Source organism: Chrysochloris asiatica, unplaced genomic scaffold, assembly GCF_000296735.1.
Source record: "Chrysochloris asiatica unplaced genomic scaffold, ChrAsi1.0 scaffold00007, whole genome shotgun sequence".
NCBI classification, from domain to species: Eukaryota; Metazoa; Chordata; class Mammalia; order Afrosoricida; family Chrysochloridae; genus Chrysochloris; species Chrysochloris asiatica.
The window spans coordinates 26153022-26172232 of record NW_006408525.1 but is presented as its reverse complement, the minus strand read 5'-3'; the positions used below and the strand labels follow the sequence as shown (position 1 = coordinate 26172232).

At 41.3% G+C, this 19211-nt stretch overlaps 1 protein-coding gene across 1 annotated transcript; it reads left to right on the top strand.

Moving 5' to 3' along the window:
* The first annotated feature begins 8362 nt into the window (after positions 1-8362).
* Positions 8363-16472, top strand: KRT20 (keratin 20). The gene is given in 9 exon segments (XM_006833673.1): positions 8363-8773; positions 10862-10944; positions 12406-12562; positions 12877-13038; positions 13137-13262; positions 14217-14453; positions 14960-14967; positions 15421-15437; positions 16375-16472. Coding segments are annotated over 9 exon segments (1299 nt in total).
* The last annotated feature ends 2739 nt before the right edge of the window (positions 16473-19211 follow it).

Genomic DNA, 19211 nt, shown 5'->3' with positions numbered 1-19211 from the left:
TGCTATTCATTATGTTTCAATATTCAGCATTTGGGTGCTGACAGTGTTCCACTGCTATTCATAAGGTTCACAGAGATTTAGCATTCAGAAACAGTCCACCTCGCCTTTGTAGTCTCTTAATCTGGAAGCTCATGTGAAACCTGTCCCTCATAGATGGCCATGCTTGTATTTCAACACCAGTGGCAGCACTTCCAACATTACAGCAACATGAAAGCCGGCACAGTATGACAAACTGACAGACGAGTGGTGGAATTTACTTACGAAACTCCTTTTAATACAACTGTAAAACAGGACAAAGCTTTTAAGAGATATCTTGTAGTTCTTAAAAATATCCCATTCCATTTTCCACATTATAAATTTTGGATAAACTTTCTGGAATTCTAAGTTGCGAAATGGTGGAGACAAAATGATCACAATAACTATAACAAAACAGATTAAGAAGATAAGTAAGTGCCACAGACCAGAATAATTGGTTTCCACTTTTACTTATTGGCTAATGGCACACTGTATCTAGGGTCAAATTTGTTGAGTCGTTTTCCCATGTTGACAACGCTAATAGAGAAGGCCTATTGGAGCAGTGGTTAAGCTTGACAGCTAACAAAAGGTCAACAGTTCAAACCCACCAGCCACCGCATGGGAGAAAGCTGTGACAGTAAGTTTCCATAGAAATGTGTCACTTTGGCAGCCCTATGGGCCAGTCCTACTCTGTCCAATTGGGTCCCTGTGAATTATAATTAGACTCTATAGACGTGGGTTTGGGTTTTGTTGTTGTTGTTGTTGTAAGGCACTATGTGTCAGTATAAGTAAAATCTAGAATGTTTTAAAAAGGATCTGAATAACGATTTCTAAGATTGACAAACCTGAATTCTGGATGAATGTTCAATAAAGTTAACTGGTGAGGAACACACACCACAATAAGCACTGTGTCTATAAACCCATCATGTAAATCTCTAATAAAACCTCAAAGGACTTACAAACAAAATGAGCACTATAGTAAGAAACAAAATGAATTCTTGGTATGGGTCAAATTGCCCAGAAACATCGTGCGTCAACATTAACGTCAGTCCCTAAGAACCAATCGATTGTTCCACATTATTCCGGGCTTCCAACACCAACAGTCCTCCTGACATTTCATTTCAGGGAGATGCGTTTACTTTGAAAAAGTGTGTGTAGCTTCCAGCCTGTCCACTCTATCAACATAAGAGTTGGCCATAAAATCCTGCTATATTTTGCCCTGTGCAGCAATTATTAAGTATCCCTCAATATATGTGTCAAACACACAAGTGTAAATCCAAAAGCAATAACTCATTCTTGGGAAAAAGCAGTAATAGAACAAGTACCCATGGTCATCTAGCATGCCTCCAGAAAGGTGTAGTCTCTGGTTAGAGGGCAGGAAGCACATAACAGGAACAAAAGCAAAGCTGTAGAAGTTGTACAACCTACTGAGGCCGTAGTCCCTCATGAAGCTTGGTTGTTGTGATGATAGAGGTTCAGCCAGCTTGACTTTTGTGGCATCTGATCACCCAGTAAGCACTCAACAAGTACATGTTGAAGAATAAAACACGTGAAGAAATGTTTGCAATCATTAGTGATTGGTGGTCGTGGTTATGTGCCGTGGGGTTAGTTACAACTCATAGTAACCCTGCATGGGAGTCCTGAGGCTGTAAATCTTTACAAGAGCAGAAACCCTCTTCTTTCTCCCGCAGAATGGCTGGTAGTTTCGAACTTCTGACCTTGAGGCTAGCAGACCGTCTCATAACCACTATGCTACCAGAGCTCCTTTAGTCATTGTTGTTAAATGTCATCCAATCGGTTCCAATCATAGCGACCCTGCATAGAGTTTCCAAGGAATGGCTAGTGAGCTTGAACCATTGACCTTGTGGTTCAAACCGACCTTGCAGTCCAGTGCATTAACCCACAGTGCAACACCTTCAGTCATTTGTGGACTAGTGGTGGTGTGCTACAGAGTTGGTTCCAATTCATAGCAACCCTGTATCGGGTTTCTGAGGCTGTAAATCTTTACGGGAGCAGAAAGCCTCGTCTTTCTCCTGTGGAACAGCTGGTAGTTTCGAACTGCTGCCCGATTCGTAACCACTACTCTACCAGAGTTCCTTCCTTCAGTCACTGTTGTTGTTGAGTGCCGTCGAGTTGATTCCGACCCATAGCGACCCTGTATAGGGTTTCTGAGGAGCAGCTGGTAAGCTTGAACCGCCAACCTTGCGGTTCAAATGGCTCAGTCTGGCGCATTAACCCACAGAGCCACACCAGGACTCCTCCTTCAGTCATTACAAAGATGAAATTCAAAGCAAGGAGGAGGAGCTGGTCCAGCTATGGAAAGAACAGGTTGGTACACAAAGCAAATTGAATATGTAAGTACCAAGCTGTGGAGGTTAAATCAAGTGACCAGCCTCTGACTGTGCGCGTGTCTCCCAAGTTCTCCACTCGATTCCTCTGCTGAGTTCAGCTCAGAGCTGCAGACACCGCCCAGGGCCAGGAGCTGTGCTGCATATACTGCACACACAAACCTTCATTCCTTGTCACTGGGAATTGGAAAGAGCTCAGTTCTCCAGATTCTCTTTTAACCTACCCACGCCTTAGACTACACACCTATCTAGACTAGAGTCCATCGTAATTTTCTTTGAACTACTGTTGCTGTTGTTGTTAAGTGCCGTCAAGTCGGGTTCCGACCCATAGTGACCCTGTATAGGGTTTCCGAGGAGCAGCTGGTGAGCTTGAACTGCCGACCTTGCAGTTCAAACAGCTTTCCAGTCTGGAGCATTAACCCACAGTGTCACACCACAACTCATTTGAAGGACTGTTATTGTTGTTGTTGTTGTTGTTATGTGCCGTGGAGTCGGTTGCAACTCATAGCGACCCTGCACAGGGTTTCTGAGGCTGTAAATCTTTACGGGAGCAGAAACCCTCATCTTTCTCCCTCGAAACAGCTGATAGTTTCGAACTGCCAACCTTGAGGTTTGCAGTCCACATAGTTGGCCATTGATGTGAGTCTTAGTTCTCTGGCTAGAATTTAATAGCAGTGTAATCTATACTGTCCTCTATCCCACCCACTCACCCCCCTTGTGTTTTACCAGTAGAGGCTGACAGTTATAAAGAGTGTTCTTAAACTTTATGTACAACTCCTCCTTCCAAAATACACTAGTTGCTACCAAATCTGTTTTGATTCACAGGGCCCCCATGTGTATCAGAGTAGAACTGTGTTCTCTAGGGTTTCAGCGGCTGATTTTTCTTAAGTAGATTTAGCCTTTCTTCTGAAGCACTTTTAGGTTCAACCTCAACCTTTTGGATAGCAGTCAGGCACACAACTGTACCACCCAGATATGACGCCTTACAAAATCAAAATCAGGAAAAGGTTATTTTCTCTCAATACCTCATTTTTCGTCTCTCTCCTCATTTCAAGTTCCATCCAATAGAAGCATCTGGACCTTTTCTTTTAATACATTGTATGCTTTTAGAGTTTGTTTGCTTTTACTTAAATGTGTACACATTAAAAAGTAATGACGTGACATCCAATTCCGTTGAAATGTGTTCTGAGAGACTAATTAATAATACATCTCTCCATCTAGTTTGATGTATCCTTAGACGCTGTGCCTTGCTCTAGGAATACTGAGGCCAGTGATCACTGACACATCTTCAAACCCCTTTTTCAATTCTGCGCTATAGGAGCAATTCAAAGAATAGCTCTCTAGCGTCAAGGTAGAAACTAGAACGTGTGGGGTGTATCCCTTATATTGGCTTTTTTTTTTTTTTTTTTTTTTTAGTGTAATTTAATTGGTAAGAGTTTATATATATCAGGGTTGTGTTTGCAAAATAGCTTTCCTGGGTCTTGAACCTACTGAAAATCAATTTTGAGAGCAAACATTATGTCAGTTAATCTGAACTTTGTATATTTGTATTGTTGCTATATTGTTCTTAAGTGCCACGGAGTCAGTTTCAGCTCTCCTATCCACCTCTTAATGTTGCTCTCCTAGCAACCCTGCATGGGCTTTCCAAGGGGCAGCTGTGGGTCTGAACTGCCATCCTGTGATTTGCAGTCTAGGACTGATCCTATAAGTCATTTAATCTACGTAAACCTTAATCTTCTGATTTATAAAATCAAGAGGATGGCCTAAGTGATGTCCAGAGTCTCTTCCAGATATGACAGTTCTTTGTATTTAAAAATCAGCGCCATGAAAATTAAAGCACCCGGTCAGTAATTGCCAGTTATCAATTTGCTTCCAAAAATTCTAAGTTTGGTAAGTTCAAATAACAAAAAGTACATCATAAAACCAAAGTACAGTTTGTTTTTTTCTTCCTTTAAAAAAGCCAAGAAAGGTCAAGTCAGTTAATTGGTTAGCAAACAGCCTCAGCTATCAGAAACTCTGAATTCTACTCTACATGTAGGGTCTGAGGCATAAAAAAAAAAGAAAAAGAATTTCTGTGAAATGGTATGGTAACCTGGTTTCCCATGGTCATAAGAGATAGCAATTGCTAAAAGTCAATGCGATAGACGAGTTAGAAAATTCTCCTGCCTTATGTAAATTCTTAATAGGAATCTGTCAACCCCAATAAATGAGTAGATTGGATGACTGAATACCAAAATAAAAGTCCTACTGCATCAGTGTTGTTGTTAAGTGACACCAAGTGGGTACTGACTCATAGCAACCCTATGTACAACAGAACAAAACAATGCCCGGCCCTGCGTCAACCTCACAATCGTTGCTACATTGGCCACCCCTATGCCAATCCATCTCATTGGGGGTCTTCCTCTTTTTCTCCAATCCTCCACTTTACCAAACATGTTATCCTTCTGGGAACTGGTCCCTCCTGACAATATGCCCAAAGTATGAGAGATTAAGTCTGGCCATCCTGGCTTCCAGGGAGGATTCTGGTTGTACTTCTGTTTTAAAGAGGTATTGTCAGCAGATGTTCCTAATGCAATATGTCACTTGATTTCATGATTACTGCTTCTGTGAGACTTGATTGTAGATCCAAGCAAAATGAAGTCTTTGACAACTTTGACAACTTCAGTTTTTTCCCCATTTATCATGATGTTATTTATTGGTTATTTACTGGTGAAGAGTTTTGTTTTCTTTACACTGAGGTGTAATCCATAATGAAGGATGTGGTCTTTGATCTCTATGAGCATTTTAAATCCTCTGCACTTTCAGCAAGCAAGGTTGTATCAGTTGAGTATCACAGGTTGTTAATGAGTCTTCTTCCAGTCCTGGTATCATGCTCTTCTTCCTAGAATCCAGTTTCTTGGATTATTTGCTCAGTATACAGATACACTGTCCACTCACCTGAGTGACAGTGAGACCCTGCTGTCCCAGAACAAGGGGGGCCAAGACTTCATCATAGACTTTGTAACCTTTATCGATTACAACCTGTTGGATCAGCTGCTGATCCACTGGGTCCTGGCCCCCAGCTGCCTGGATGCCTTCCTCTGCTCTCAGCCTTCTTGGCTGGTGAGACTCTCCACCGAGCAAACTCAAGGCCTTCCTGGCCTCCTCCAAGCACAGGAATCTCAGGGAAACAGCGAGGACCCTGGGGCACTTGGTGGGACAGAGTGCCCCCTTTCCCAAGACCAACAGAAGTTGTAGGACAAAAACAAAAAAAATAGAATGAGCAGGAATTTGTAGTATGCATTTCTAGGTGTATGTATGTGTGTGTGTGTGTGTGTGTGTGTGTGTGTTCACTTGTTTGCTTCAATCTTATACAAATCTCAATTCAATTAAAGTATCAGGATGAGAAATAATGAGGTTCTTTCTGTGACTTTTCCAATCCCTCTGATTTAACTTGATTAAGGAAGAACTTTAATGTTCCAAGAGGTGTGTGGTCTTCCACCAGGTGTTTTGAATGAAGGAGCAAATGAGTAATTTCTGTTTCACAGCTTTTATTACACAGGTCTATAATCAAATACCCACTCAGGAGGTCCCTCTTATAACTCAGCAGGTATCTGGATCTTCACATATGGGTGCCATGATCTCTAGCCCCACCTAGGAAGGTGTGTACAGCCCCAGGATACTAAGCACATTTCTCTTACAATGAATGGAATGACTCCTGCTAAGTGTGGGAATCTGTGAGAAGATCTGTGGACGCTATTGCAAGTGAAATTCATTGGGAATCCTAAGGGGAGGCCGCTATAGCTTCTGGAGAGCCTATCTCAGGGCCATCGGAGCAGACCTGGAGCTGACCTTTTACCGGGCCAAGTGCAAAACACTATGCAAAGGACTCTACGTTTCTTAGTAACAGCATGTAAAGCCAGGAGGTGACTGTGAACTTCAAGTGATTATTTATTGTTGTTGTGTGCTGTCAAATCAGTTTCAACTCATAGCAACCTTGTATGGTGGGGGTGGGGTGCTGTGGAGTCAGTTCTGACTCATAGCTACCCTGTATAGGGTGTCTGAGGCTGTCAATCTTTACGGGACCGGAAAGCGTCATCTTTCTCCAGCAGAATTGCTGGTAGTTTCATGTTTTTCCCTGGTCCCTGTCGCTCTCAGGGGTCTAAAGAATTAGTCCCACCAAGTCACCACTTCTCAGTCACATATGAACAATAAGCATTCACTTAGTATCTCTTTATTGCAAAGCAACATACGCTTCAGAGAGAGAAGCCGGTCCGTCTCCATGAGTGGACACGACCTGGTAGCAGTAGGGAGCATAGATTAGATTAGGTCAAAGCAAAAGTCCACTTCAAAGAGAGAAGCCAGTCTGTCTCCACCAGTGGAGACGACCTGCTAGCGCTGGGGCGCATAGATAAAGTCAAAGCGAAAGTCCACTTCAGAGAGAGAAGTGGGTCTAGCTGTGCCAGTGGAGAAGACACTGTGGGGTTGGGGTGCACTGGCTTATAAAGGTATGGGGTCTCTTCCTTGAAGGGTAGACTAATATATATTAATTAGGAGGAGTTGTATGTTGAATATTCATGATTTTATTCATTTTTTCATAATGGTGTGAAGGCTCCTTGGAAATGGAGTACCTTCTGCAGTTGTCAGCTCTAGGCCTTATCATCATGGGTTGTCTACTTGCAGTCAGCTGCTTCTAGTAGATTTCAGGTCCTGATATCTTTATCTTGGTCTCCAGGGTATTTTTCCCAGTGTTACTATTCTTGTTGAACTAGAAATGTCCTCCCCACTTTCTTGATCCCTGTTTAGTAGAAGACTCAAAGGAAGACTCACATGAATATGAAGCCAGAATAGAGAGGCCCAGGGCCCAGGGGTCCTAACCTGTTCCTGACAGTAGTTTTGAACTGCTGACCTTGAGGTTAGCAACCCAACTCGTAACCACTACGTTACCACAGCTCCTTGCGTAGGGTTGCTGAAAGCAGCTAGTGGGTTTGAACTGCAGATCTTAGGGTTAGCAGTCCAGTGTGTACCCTACAGTGCTGCCAGGCCTCAATTTAGTCATTGTTGTTGTTGTTGTGAGATGTCATCTAGTCAGTGCTGACTCATAACAACCCTGTGCACAAACTTCGCCCCGTCCTGCGCCATCCTCACAATTGTTACGGCAGAGCCCATGGCTGCTCCCACTGTGCCAGGCCGTCTCTTCAAAATGATCTAGTCTACCTCGCACCCAAAGTCATTTAATTCACATCCCCAAACTGTATCTCCAAATGTGTGTTTCATTCTTATTGCAAATATTGGAGGTTTGTACTTGTACAAAACATGTCAATAGTTCTTTCAAAATAAAAAAATAGTGATAAGTTCTGGAAAGCAATTTAGCAACATGACTAAACCATGGTTCTTTCACTGGTGTTGCTGTAGGGTGCTGACTTCAGGTGACAGACTAGAGCTGGGCTTAGGGTATTCTTGGCTGTACTTTGTACTGAATCAGCCTGCCAGGTCTTGATCTCCCGTGGAGCTGCTGAATGGACTCAGACCACCTACCCTTCAGCTAACAGTTGGAAATTTACCCATTGTGCCTCCAGGGCTCCTTTTATCCCAGTGTAACTGACCATCATGTACCCCCACCTGGCTCTTTGAATCCCTAAATCATTCATGAGGATTGTAAATATTCTTTATGTGTATATTGAGATGGGAAAAAAATCATCTGTCAAGGCCGATATAAGGGCTAAAAGAATACATTTTCCTGTTTCCTTTTGTTACCTGTTTTTTAAAAAAGAAATAATTTCTGAGAAAAGCCTCTAAGAGATGTGTCTAGTGGTAGTCTCTGGAATAGAATTAACCATATTGCTGTGCAAAAAAAAAAAAACCAGGCAAGGTATAGTATAGTGCCAAGCCTAAGATTCCTTATCAGCAGAGGAGGAGTCAGTCCTGTGGGCTCTATAAAACACCAGCCAACATCCACTGTGACAGACTCCTCCCTCTGTCCATACTGAAGCAACAGGTGCTCGGCCCTAGAATCTCCAATGGATTCTTCCACTCGCAGAATCTTCCACAGAAGCCCAAGTTTCTCCTCGCAGAGCTCAGCACTCAGTATGAGTGGGTCCCTGTATTCAAAAGGGAGCATGCAGCGTTTCGGGGTCACACCCAGTGTCTATGGTGGGGCTGGAGGCTACGGCACCCGTATCTCTACCTCCAGACAACTGACGAGCTATGGGGGCGAAGTCACTAGCGGAGACCTGTTTGGTGGCAATGAGAAAATGGTCATGCAGAGCCTAAATGACCGTCTAGCAAGTTACCTAGAAAAAGTGCAGTCTCTGGAGCAGTCCAACTCCAAGTTTGAGATGCTCATCAGGCAATGGCATGAAGCCAATGCGCCCATCACCAGTCGGGACTACAGTGCCTACTACAAACAAATTGAAGAGCTGCAGAGTCAGGTGAGGAATGCTGCCCCTGTTTTCTAGGCCATTCTTTAGCTAGATGATGGATCAAGAGGGCATATACTCACATGGAGTCAGTGCTGGCTCATAGCCACTCTGTATGGGGTTTCTGAGGCTGTAAATCTTGATGGGAGCAGAAAATCTCATCTTTCTCCTGTGGACTAGCTGGTCGTTTCAAACTACTAACTTTGAGGTTAGCTGCCCGACTCATAAGCATTATGCTACCAGAGCTCCTTATCCTTACGTTAGGTGGGTCATTTGTAAAGCAAATTAAACTGAAATCTAGCCCTGTGAAAATTCTATACTCTCTCATCGACCCTAGCAGTTAGGGAAAACCCACCGTAGTCCCCACCAGCTCTCCAAACCTGGCAATTCAGAGACTTTCCTCCTTTCATTTATGTGAATGCTATATACAAGTGTTGGAATACTATGTCATAGATTTAAATGATAAAATGATTCAGGGTGAAAACAGGAGAGAGTAAAGTTCTTAATGATGCTGGGTCTATAAATGCCTTGTTTCATCATCTGATCACCATCACCAAGCAGTTCAGAAACTTCTCTACAGTCATAAAATGTTATATTGCTCCCAATTCAAATTTATTGCAATCCTATCAGAACCTGCTCCCATGCCACCGAAGAAAGGTGGAGTTCTGTTTTATCAATGTGTGGCAATAAAGTTGGAGACTTTGCTCCCTGTTGAAGATTTCAGATAGACACAGAGTACCTGCGTTGCTTTAAAGTCTATCTAATCAAGAAAAATGTCCCCTTTCATTTTCTCTTTCCTCTTTGAGGATTTGTACTGCCTCTGTTCTGAGGCTGCGTACTTAACAGCACTGTTTTTCTTGAGTTGTATTAGAAATCAGTAGGACCAGCAGTTTAATTCAGATCCCACAGAAAGGTACTTGGAGTTTCAGGAATGCTGAGAATACAAGTCAAAGGTATTCAAATTGCCACTCTCTTCCCTTTATAATCATCCTTCTCACATTCCCACTAAAAGTTTCAGAACAAGTCAAGCATTCTCCCACACCTGTCTTATCATTGACATTCCTGATTTTACTTTGTTGTTGTTGTTATTAAGTGCCTTCAGTTGGTTCCAACTCATAGCGACAATTTACAGGGTTTCCAAGGAGTGGCTAGTGGGTTTGAACTGCTGACCTTTCAGTTAGCAGTCCAGTGCTTATCCTATAGCGCCATACCAGGACTCCATGTATCAGGTAGTCTTGGTGTATAAAGGTAACCCATCAAAGACACATCATTGTACATTTTCTACAAGGAGATGTATTTGTCTGCATCTGTGAGAACTCACCCATTAGTTGACCATTTTTTAAGATCAGGAGCTTCTCTGTCTTGATATTCCCAGTGCTTATTTAATACACATTCCCTGGGAGTCATGGTGTGGCACTGTAGGATTAGCACTTGACCGCAAGAATGGTTTGAACTGCAAGGTCAAGAGGTTCAAACTCAGCAGCCACTCCTTGGAAATCCTATACAGGGTTGCTATGGGTCAGAACCGACTTGATGGCACTTGACAACAACAACAACAACAATACATATTCCTCGAGGAATCTGGTGATGAACATGATCTAAAGAGAATTAAGGCAAGCACAGAGGCAAGTCGCATGCAGGGCAGGGCAGGGAATATGTGCTAGCAAGGAGGGCTGTTTAGGGCAACAAGAACACAGGCAAGGCATCCAGTTCCGCTTTTTGAGGAAGATTTCCTGGAAGCAATGGCATCTACGTTCAGACATGAAGAAAGAGTAGGTCCAGAGAGGCTAAAAGGGTTTGTCTAAACAGGAAGAACATCAAAGGCAAAGAACTCAATAAAGGTGAATTGACTGGAGTTGAATTAAAGTCGCGTTTTGTAAAATCACTAGGAAACTGACTTAATTCTGGGGATGTGGAGCTCTATTGTAAGACCTGCATTATGCTAAATGCCTATATCATTAGACTTCCTTTATATTTTCATGTGGAAATTCCTGAAGTGACTACCATCCTGGTATAACCATGGTTGTATCTGAAGATAAATTCAATCATTCTAAACTCCTATCCAGTTGAAAATGTCATTCTTCATCATGTGTTTTTCAGATTAAACAGGCTCAACTGGAAAATGCTCAATATGTCCTGCAAATTGACAATGCTAAACTGGCTTCTGAGGACTTCAGACTGAAGTAGGTTTTCTAATACAATGGTAAATTTTTCTAAAAGGAATTCTTTTTAAAGTCCTTCATGACACCATCTTCAACATTATTATTGGTAAAGGAACTACCATTAAAATGTTTTATTATCTTAGTTTCAAGAGTGTTAGAAGCTTGCTGGTCTAACCCAATACTCAAAGGTGGGTTTCTATTTCTCACTGTCTAAGCTTTTGGTCACCCAGCATATAACTGAGTACCTCAAGTTACTACTTCCGTTCTCAGTGACCACCTCTGGTTACTCAAGTGGTCTTTTTTATAGTAACCTGTGACCTACCAAGTAAACCACCAGGTAAACCTATTGCCATCCTTTACAAAACAACATAGGAATATATTCATCTTCTTCTAAGAACCCTTCTGTTACCTTGAGAGTTATTATGTCTACCCTCAATGATTCTCCAAGTGGGACATTTATGTTCCTTCAAATACCTACAAATGTATGACCCAAGTTCCAGGGGTGTCTCTTTATGCTTTCTAGTTTGCCAAAGTTTTACCATATGGTTTGGTCAGACATTTTATGTGTAGACATTTTATTTATAGTCACATCAAACCTCAAGGGATCAGAACTTTTCCTCTTAAACTTCTTCCACACTAGGGCTTCCTCATCCTGAATGTGTACAATCCAGTGGCACTAAAAAGTCCTACGTGATTTGGAAGGATGGCATTTTAATGCTATAGGGAGTCCAAAGAAGTAAATGGAAAAGCGTATCTGAAGGCAAAAGTTCACTAGATTTAGTCCGACTAAGTCAGCATCTGAGTGTCCCGTTGCATTGTCGATGCTGTTGTTCTTAAGTGCTGTCAACTCAGTTCCAAGTCATAGTGACCCTGTATATAGGGTTTCTAAGGAGGGACTGGTAGTTTTGAACCAGTTATCAATCCAGTGTTTATCCTGCAGTGCAACACCAGGACTCCATTCATTATTGTGTGTGTATGTGTGTGTGTGTGTGTGTAAATGTATATAATATATGCTTGCTATTTTTTTCCTAAGGAATGGATATAAGATTGTAGAAAAGAATGAATGATTGTTTAATATAATTCACTTTGAATGTTTACAAAGTAATAAAAATAAATTGATCATGTACATTCATTAAGTAAATATAACTAATCATTGTTTAATATCAATAACAAGAGTCCTTTGCTAACACCATAAGCAAAGCTAATTCTTTTTCTTTTAAAACATTTAATTCAGGGACTTTCAAAAGTTATTTCTAATTGCCCTTTCACAAGTCACTCCAAATCACAGAGATTCTATTATGGGTCCTATTATCTGGCTCCTAGGTTCCCATGCACATTTTCTGAATGTATAAAGAGGAACTAAAAGTATTGAAATTGATCTCCTCATGTGCTACCTAGAAATCAACGTCATGATATTGAGATTGTGCTCCTATAGTAATGTCAGAAAGACTCAGTTACCTCTGCATGCTTACTGATTCCCAGGTGTGAGACTGAGAGAAGCTTCCGAGTAACAGTGGAGGCTGATCTCCTGGGACTCAATAAGGTCTTGGATGAGCTCACCCTAGGCAAGACAGACTTGGAGGTACAGATCGAAGAACTGAATAAAGAACTGATTGTCCTCAAGAAGGAGCATGAGGAGGTAAGATAATATTCAGAAGTGGTATTGAGAATGACGGTAATTTCTCAGGTAAGAATAAAGAAGAGAAGAAGGTGGTGGTGGTGGTGATGGTAATGATGATGATGAATGAGATGATGATGAAATGACATGAACCCTATCTGTCCATAAGGTCCTTGTATGGGTCAAATGACTTCAAACTATTCCTGGCCTATAATAAGTAATGTATTTCTTTTTAACTCATTCCCAATAAATCATAAGACTTAATGTCTTTTCTGTTCAACCTCATCTAAGACTGTGCTTCAGAAGAAATGTAATTGGCATTTTCACTCTTGTAGGAAGTCAGTGTCCTGAGCAAGCAACTGGGTAACAATGTCAATGTGGAAGTGGATGCTACTCCAGGCCTCAACCTCAGCACCATCATGAGTGAAATGAGGGAGAAATATGAAGGTATAGCCCAGAAGAACCTTCAAGAAGTCAGAGACCACTTTGACACAGAGGTAATGACAGCACAATTCTGAAGAACCCGAAAATGTGCTGAAATTGTTCTTCAGAAAGAGATAACTTATTTCTTTTATTTTCATTTTTGGAACTTTAGACTAAAGTCTTGCAAGAACAAGTCACAGGGAGCACTGAAGAAATAAAAGAATATGAGATTCAAATAAAGGATTTGAGACGCACCTACCAGAACCTAGAGATAGAGCTCCAGTCCCATCTCAGTATGGTAAAGCACAATTAACTCGCATTTGTCCTACTTCTTAACCCAATGTGTGTTTCCTAAGCACCTGTGTTGGAAATTCTAGAAATGCAAAGAAAGACCTGTAAGAAATAACCTCTCCACTCATGGAGCTAGCAGGCAAACAGGCCAGACAACTGATGATCATTGAAAGGCAGAAAGAAAGTGAGGAAAGGCAATTGTGCTGCAGAAACGCAGAGGAAAAAGCAGATCTAGACGACTTCACAGGGAAGGAGGTGGCATTTGAGCTAGATCGTAAAAATAAAGAAAAATTTTAAACTGAAGAATGAGGGGGAAGACATACCATGCTCAGTAAATCAGTCAGTTTATGATAAATTATAACAAACCATCCCCAAATCTTAATGGCTGACAACACCGTCACATGCAGCATGGGCTGGCTGCAGCTCAGCTTCATGATACTGTCATTGCAGGGACAGGGAGTAACCTCTATCTGGACATGCCAGTGTTGGAACAGAAAGAAAAGAGCAATGTCTGAACCACATAATGGCTCTTAAAGCTTCTTCTCAGAAAAGGCCTTCGTAGCTGCCATCTGCATTTTATTGGCCAAAATAAAATGTCACATGGACACACCTATCAATGAGATGAGGAATTTTAATGTTTCTATATGGAGGGTATCATAAAATCACATGATCAAACCTGAAATAAGGACAGAGAGATAACACGTGTCACAGAGAGGCAGGGCAAATACTTGAGAATAAAGAGTGAGAACAGTGGACACAACCAAAGGTTAAAAAAAACAACAAGGAACTAGTGATCCCAGTCTAAGGATGAAGTTGCCTAGAAGGAAAGAGTGGGAGATAACGCTAGAAGTACACATAATGTCTACAATGGCTAGCTTCAGAGATTATTCTCAAGGGAAATTAAGACTGAGCCACATCTCAAGTCCTCAACTAAGAAATGTCATCTTTCTTCTGTTTATAGAAAGAATCTTTGGAGTGCACGTTAGAGGAGACCAATGCTCGTTACAGTAGTCAATTGGCCAACATCCAGGAACAGTTAAATTCTCTCGAGGCCCAGCTGATGCAGATGCGGGCTGATGCAGACCACCAGAGCCAGGAATACAGTATTCTGCTTGACTTAAAGACCAGGCTTGAACAGGAAATTGCTACTTACCACCGCCTTTTGGAAGGAGAGTAAGTTCTTAACACCAAGGAATATGTGTCCATTTCTACATGCTGTTCTAGGTGAATGTTCACACATTAAATCCTGTCACTCATTACCAAGCATCAATGCAATCCTTAATACAAATGCAATCACACATTCATCAATCACAAAATAAAAATATACCAAAAGGTATGCACACTGTAAAACTACCCAGTACAGCCTTTGAACTGAGTTGCTGTTGCTTTTGTGGTTGTTGTTTGCCATCGAGTTGGTTCTGAATCATAGTGTTTTGAAGAAGCAGCTGGTGGGTTTGAACCGCTGACGCTGCAGTTAGCAGTCCAGTGCTTATCTGACAGCACCAAGATGGTTATCCATATAATACACATTATTGTGATTTTAACTTTTATAATGAGCACCCAGGAATCTCTGTGACTTAGTGTTTGGCTCATGAGTTCTCAATCAAGAGTTTTTTTAAAAAGGTGCTTGATTGAGAACTCATGAGCCAAACACTAAGTCACAGAGATTCCTGGGAGCTCACTTGAGACTCGACAGCATTCCAGCAGCAAAGGTCTTCATAGACCCAGAGTCAAGAAGAAAACACCAGACTTAAACTTACACTGTAATTCTGTTATATTCATTACCAAAACTTTTAACATATGTTAACTGGACCTGTTTTGAAGCTATGTATTTTCAAATTTAAAAGTTTAACTCAAGTATGACATAATTGTTGTCGTTAAGTGCCTTCGAGTCAGTTCCGACTCACAGCAACCCTGAATAGGGTTTCCGAGGAGTGGCTGGTGAATTTGAACCACCAACCTTGCAGTTCAAACCGACCTTGCGGTCCGGTGTTTATCCTACAGCACCACACCAGGAACTAGCATTGTAAAAAAGGAAAGAAATTCAACAACACTAAAACACGCATCACTCAGACCTTAATGGCTTTGAAAGAGAAAAATTTTTAACAAAACAAAACAAACACACAAAAAACCCAGGCCTAACACTGTTTCTGTTTCTTTTCTAGCATCCTGGTCGAGAAAGGTAAGGGTTTTTACTTTCCTGTGTCGCTTCCCTGTAATGATGGGTGAAAAGTGAAGTGAGACCACTTCTCAAGTGGATATGATACTCCAAATACCAAACCCACTGCTGCCAAGTGGTTCCAACTCCTAGTAACCCTATAGGGTAGAGCAGAACTACTCTCTCCCATGAGTGACTGGTAGCTTGTGCTTGACAGCAGGAAATGACAACACTTGGAGCCACTCGCCTTATGGTTAGCAGCCTAGCACTTAACCATGGAACCACCAGGCTCCCTTGACATGACACTACACCACAAAACAACAACAACAACAACAAAAACCACTGCCACCAAGTCGGTTCTGATTCATGGCAATCCACAGAACAGAGGAGAACTGCTCCTTACGGTAAAGACTAAATCTTTATAGGAGCAGACAGCCTCATTTGTCTCCCTTGGAGTGTCTGGTGAGTTTGAGCTGCTGACCTTACAGTTGGCAGTCCGATGTACCACCAAAACCCCTTTGATATAATGCTAGAGATTCTGAAAGGCATGTCCATCTCATAAAGGAGTCCTATGTGTGGGAGACTTGTCACACTCCCATGGCAGTTGCCTTCCATGCCTGGCTTGTTTCTGTCCTGAGACATCCTGAGATACTTTGAAAAAATGAAATTAAAATGTGAATTTTGCTTAGTACAATATTAGATATTTCTTTGGGGGGCAGAGATAGAAGGGAATTTTACAGATGGTAGGAAAAGTATATTTTCTGCATTTATCTACAAAATGGATTTAAAATGATTTATGATAGAGTGGATTCCACGGTTTTCCTAAAAGTACAAAATTTAGAATTAAGAAAATGGATTCCACTGCTTTTCTAAAAGAACAACATAGTAATAATTTTTAAATGAGCATCATAAGCCAGCAGTCTTGTCTGAATTAACATTCAATGTTTAAATCTGAAATCAGATCCCAAGAAATCCAGGACAATTAAGACCATCGTGGAAGAAGTAGTGGATGGCAAAGTTGTATCTTCAGAAGTGAGAACTGTGAGCGAAACCCAATAAACAACTTCCAGAAGGAGACAGTGTTGAGAGTTTCAACTCTCGGCAGCTATCATTTTTGCTCCCTACCAAAAGTAGCCATTAGAAAATACTGTTAATACTTTGTAGTGACTAGAAAGGGGAAAAAGCTTTTTGATCAGTCTCTGTAATTGAATACAAATGTTTTACTCAGAGGAGCTAAAAATTGCCTCCAAAACTGAAATCCAATGAGCACTAGAATATTAAAAGCATCACTACTGCTGTCTTTACCATGAGGCATATTAATTACAAGCTATAGACAACCTAATCAATTCATAGGTAACGTTCTGGAAAATTACATTACTTGGCAATCAAACCTCTGGGAGCAGAGGAGTGTATGTAAATTCCAAATAAACTTCTCTCTTGAACCTTTCCTGTTTCTAAATTGTAAAACTTCCTTTGAGGGGAGGGGGGAAAAATTGGATTCCTCACCGAGCCTGAATTTTGTTATTGTTGTTAATTTCATTGCATTTCCTGTATCAACACAATTCTGCTACCTTTGAGCTATGTCTCCTTCTTTCCATTGTATTCACCACCTTTCGAAACAGTTCTTTGAAGAATTTGAGAGTCAAATTCTAATCATAAATGATGATCATAGAATAATCGATTAAAAGCCCTTCAGGTACAATGCTTCTCCTTATGAGGAGCATAAAACATTGTGCCTGCTTGCACTATGTGATGAACAAATATTATGAACTCCTTCTCCCTGTTCTTTAAATAACAGCTTTGTTGTTGTTACGTGCCATGGAGTTGATTCTGATTCATAGCGATCCTGTATAGGGTTTCCAAGGAGTGACTGGTGGGTTAGAATCACCAACCTTGTTCAACCTTAGCAGTTCAGTGGCTCTGCTACAATGTCACACCAAAACTAACAGGTTTATTGAAACATAAATCACACACCATAAAAATTCAACCCCTTAAAGTATACAATCCAGGGGTCTTTAGTATAGTCACAGAGCTGTGCAACCATCATGTGACACTATCTAATTTTAGACCATTTTCATCACCTCAAGAGGAATCTCCATACCTATCCACAGTCACTTCCTACTACTCTGCTCGCCAGCCCGTGGCAACCACTACTTCCGGTCTCTACTCATTTGCCTATTCTGGACATTTCATACATATGGAATCATACCAAAAGTGGTCTTTTGTACATGAATGTTCATATCAGCACTATTCATAATAACCAAAAACAGGAAAGCACCCAAATGTCCATCAACTAGCGAATGCATAAACACAATGTGGTGTGCCTGTACAATGCAATGTTATTTAGCTATAAAATGGAATGAAATATTAGCACACACCACAACAGATGAACCTTGAGAACATTATGCTAACATCACACACAAGACCTGATTCGCTACAATGAAAAAGTGATCATTTCCAACCATTTTCATTCCCTTAATTTTCAAAGAAACCAAGGAATTTCAGTCTCATTTCCCCTAATTTTTGTCAAAGTCACTGCAACTAGCAAATTGCTTTTTTAAATGCTAAGAACTTTTGGAAGTGTAGTCTTTTTCACATACCAAGACTCATTCCAGAGCCTATGAATTTTATTAATTAAAAGAACCTGAGTACATGGGTTTGAAATTCACTAGGTATAGCTATTGGTCATATGGCAAAAATAATCTTTGTTAAAGAGATTGTTGTTACTAAGAACCATCAGTTCTGACTCAAAGACCCTATATAAGGTTTCCCAGGAGTGGCTGGTGGGTTTGAACTGCAGACCTTGTAGTTCACAGTCTGTGCTTACCCTATAGAGCCACCACACTTCCTATTACAGAGGTTAGGAGGATTATTATTAGGATTCTATTAGGATTATCAGTTTCACATTAGAAAAATGAAGACTTTTCCCTGCTTTTCTTCAGAAGTAATCTATCAAAGAAAGTAGACGAGATTACATACATCTGCAACCAGGTGGTTCTACCAGCAATTACTGCATAAAAGTGATGCATTCATCGCTGCATCTGTACTTCTTTTTTTAATGTTTTTTTGTGAATTATGTGATAGTTTACATGGGAGAAAAAGTTAGCTTTACATTCATCCTATCATTTCATTGCCATGGTTACAATTCCCTCCATGCATCATCAACCAATCAAAGGGCATACTCTGTAAGCCAGCCCCCTAGTCATCAGCACACAGTACCTCTCCCTCTCTGGGTCTAGAGTCCCCAGCTGCTCCATCTCTACACATCATCATCTCTGCCTCCATCACTGGCGTCACTGTTTCTGTGGGGAGGGTCCCACACCCTGCTCTTCTCCCTTGATGGTCCCAGGGACCTCCATTCCTGGATTGCAATGTCAATCACTCCCCTCGTTTTGCTACAAAACATCTACATTTACATTTCCATCCCTCCCAGTCAGTCCTGATAGCAATTATTGACAATTGTGCCACATGAGTGCTATCCCCATCTCCTTTCATCAGCCCCACCCAGACAGATTGGATACTACTCAGTGGGGATTCTACCTTCCTCCGTGCCCTCTGGATCTACTCTCCCTGTTGAAAGCTTGTAAGCCAGTCACTTCTTGCCTTTGTAGCCCCCATTTTGGGTAGCCAATGTCCAAGCTGCCCATCCCTGTCTACCCTGTGTATCAAGGGGGTGGGAATAATCCTTGCATCTGTACTTCTTATACCTGCATAGCAATATGATTCAACTTCTGACAGGTATACAGATGATCCAGAAAAGCCTCCTAGTCCACAAATATAGGACTTCTATAACACACA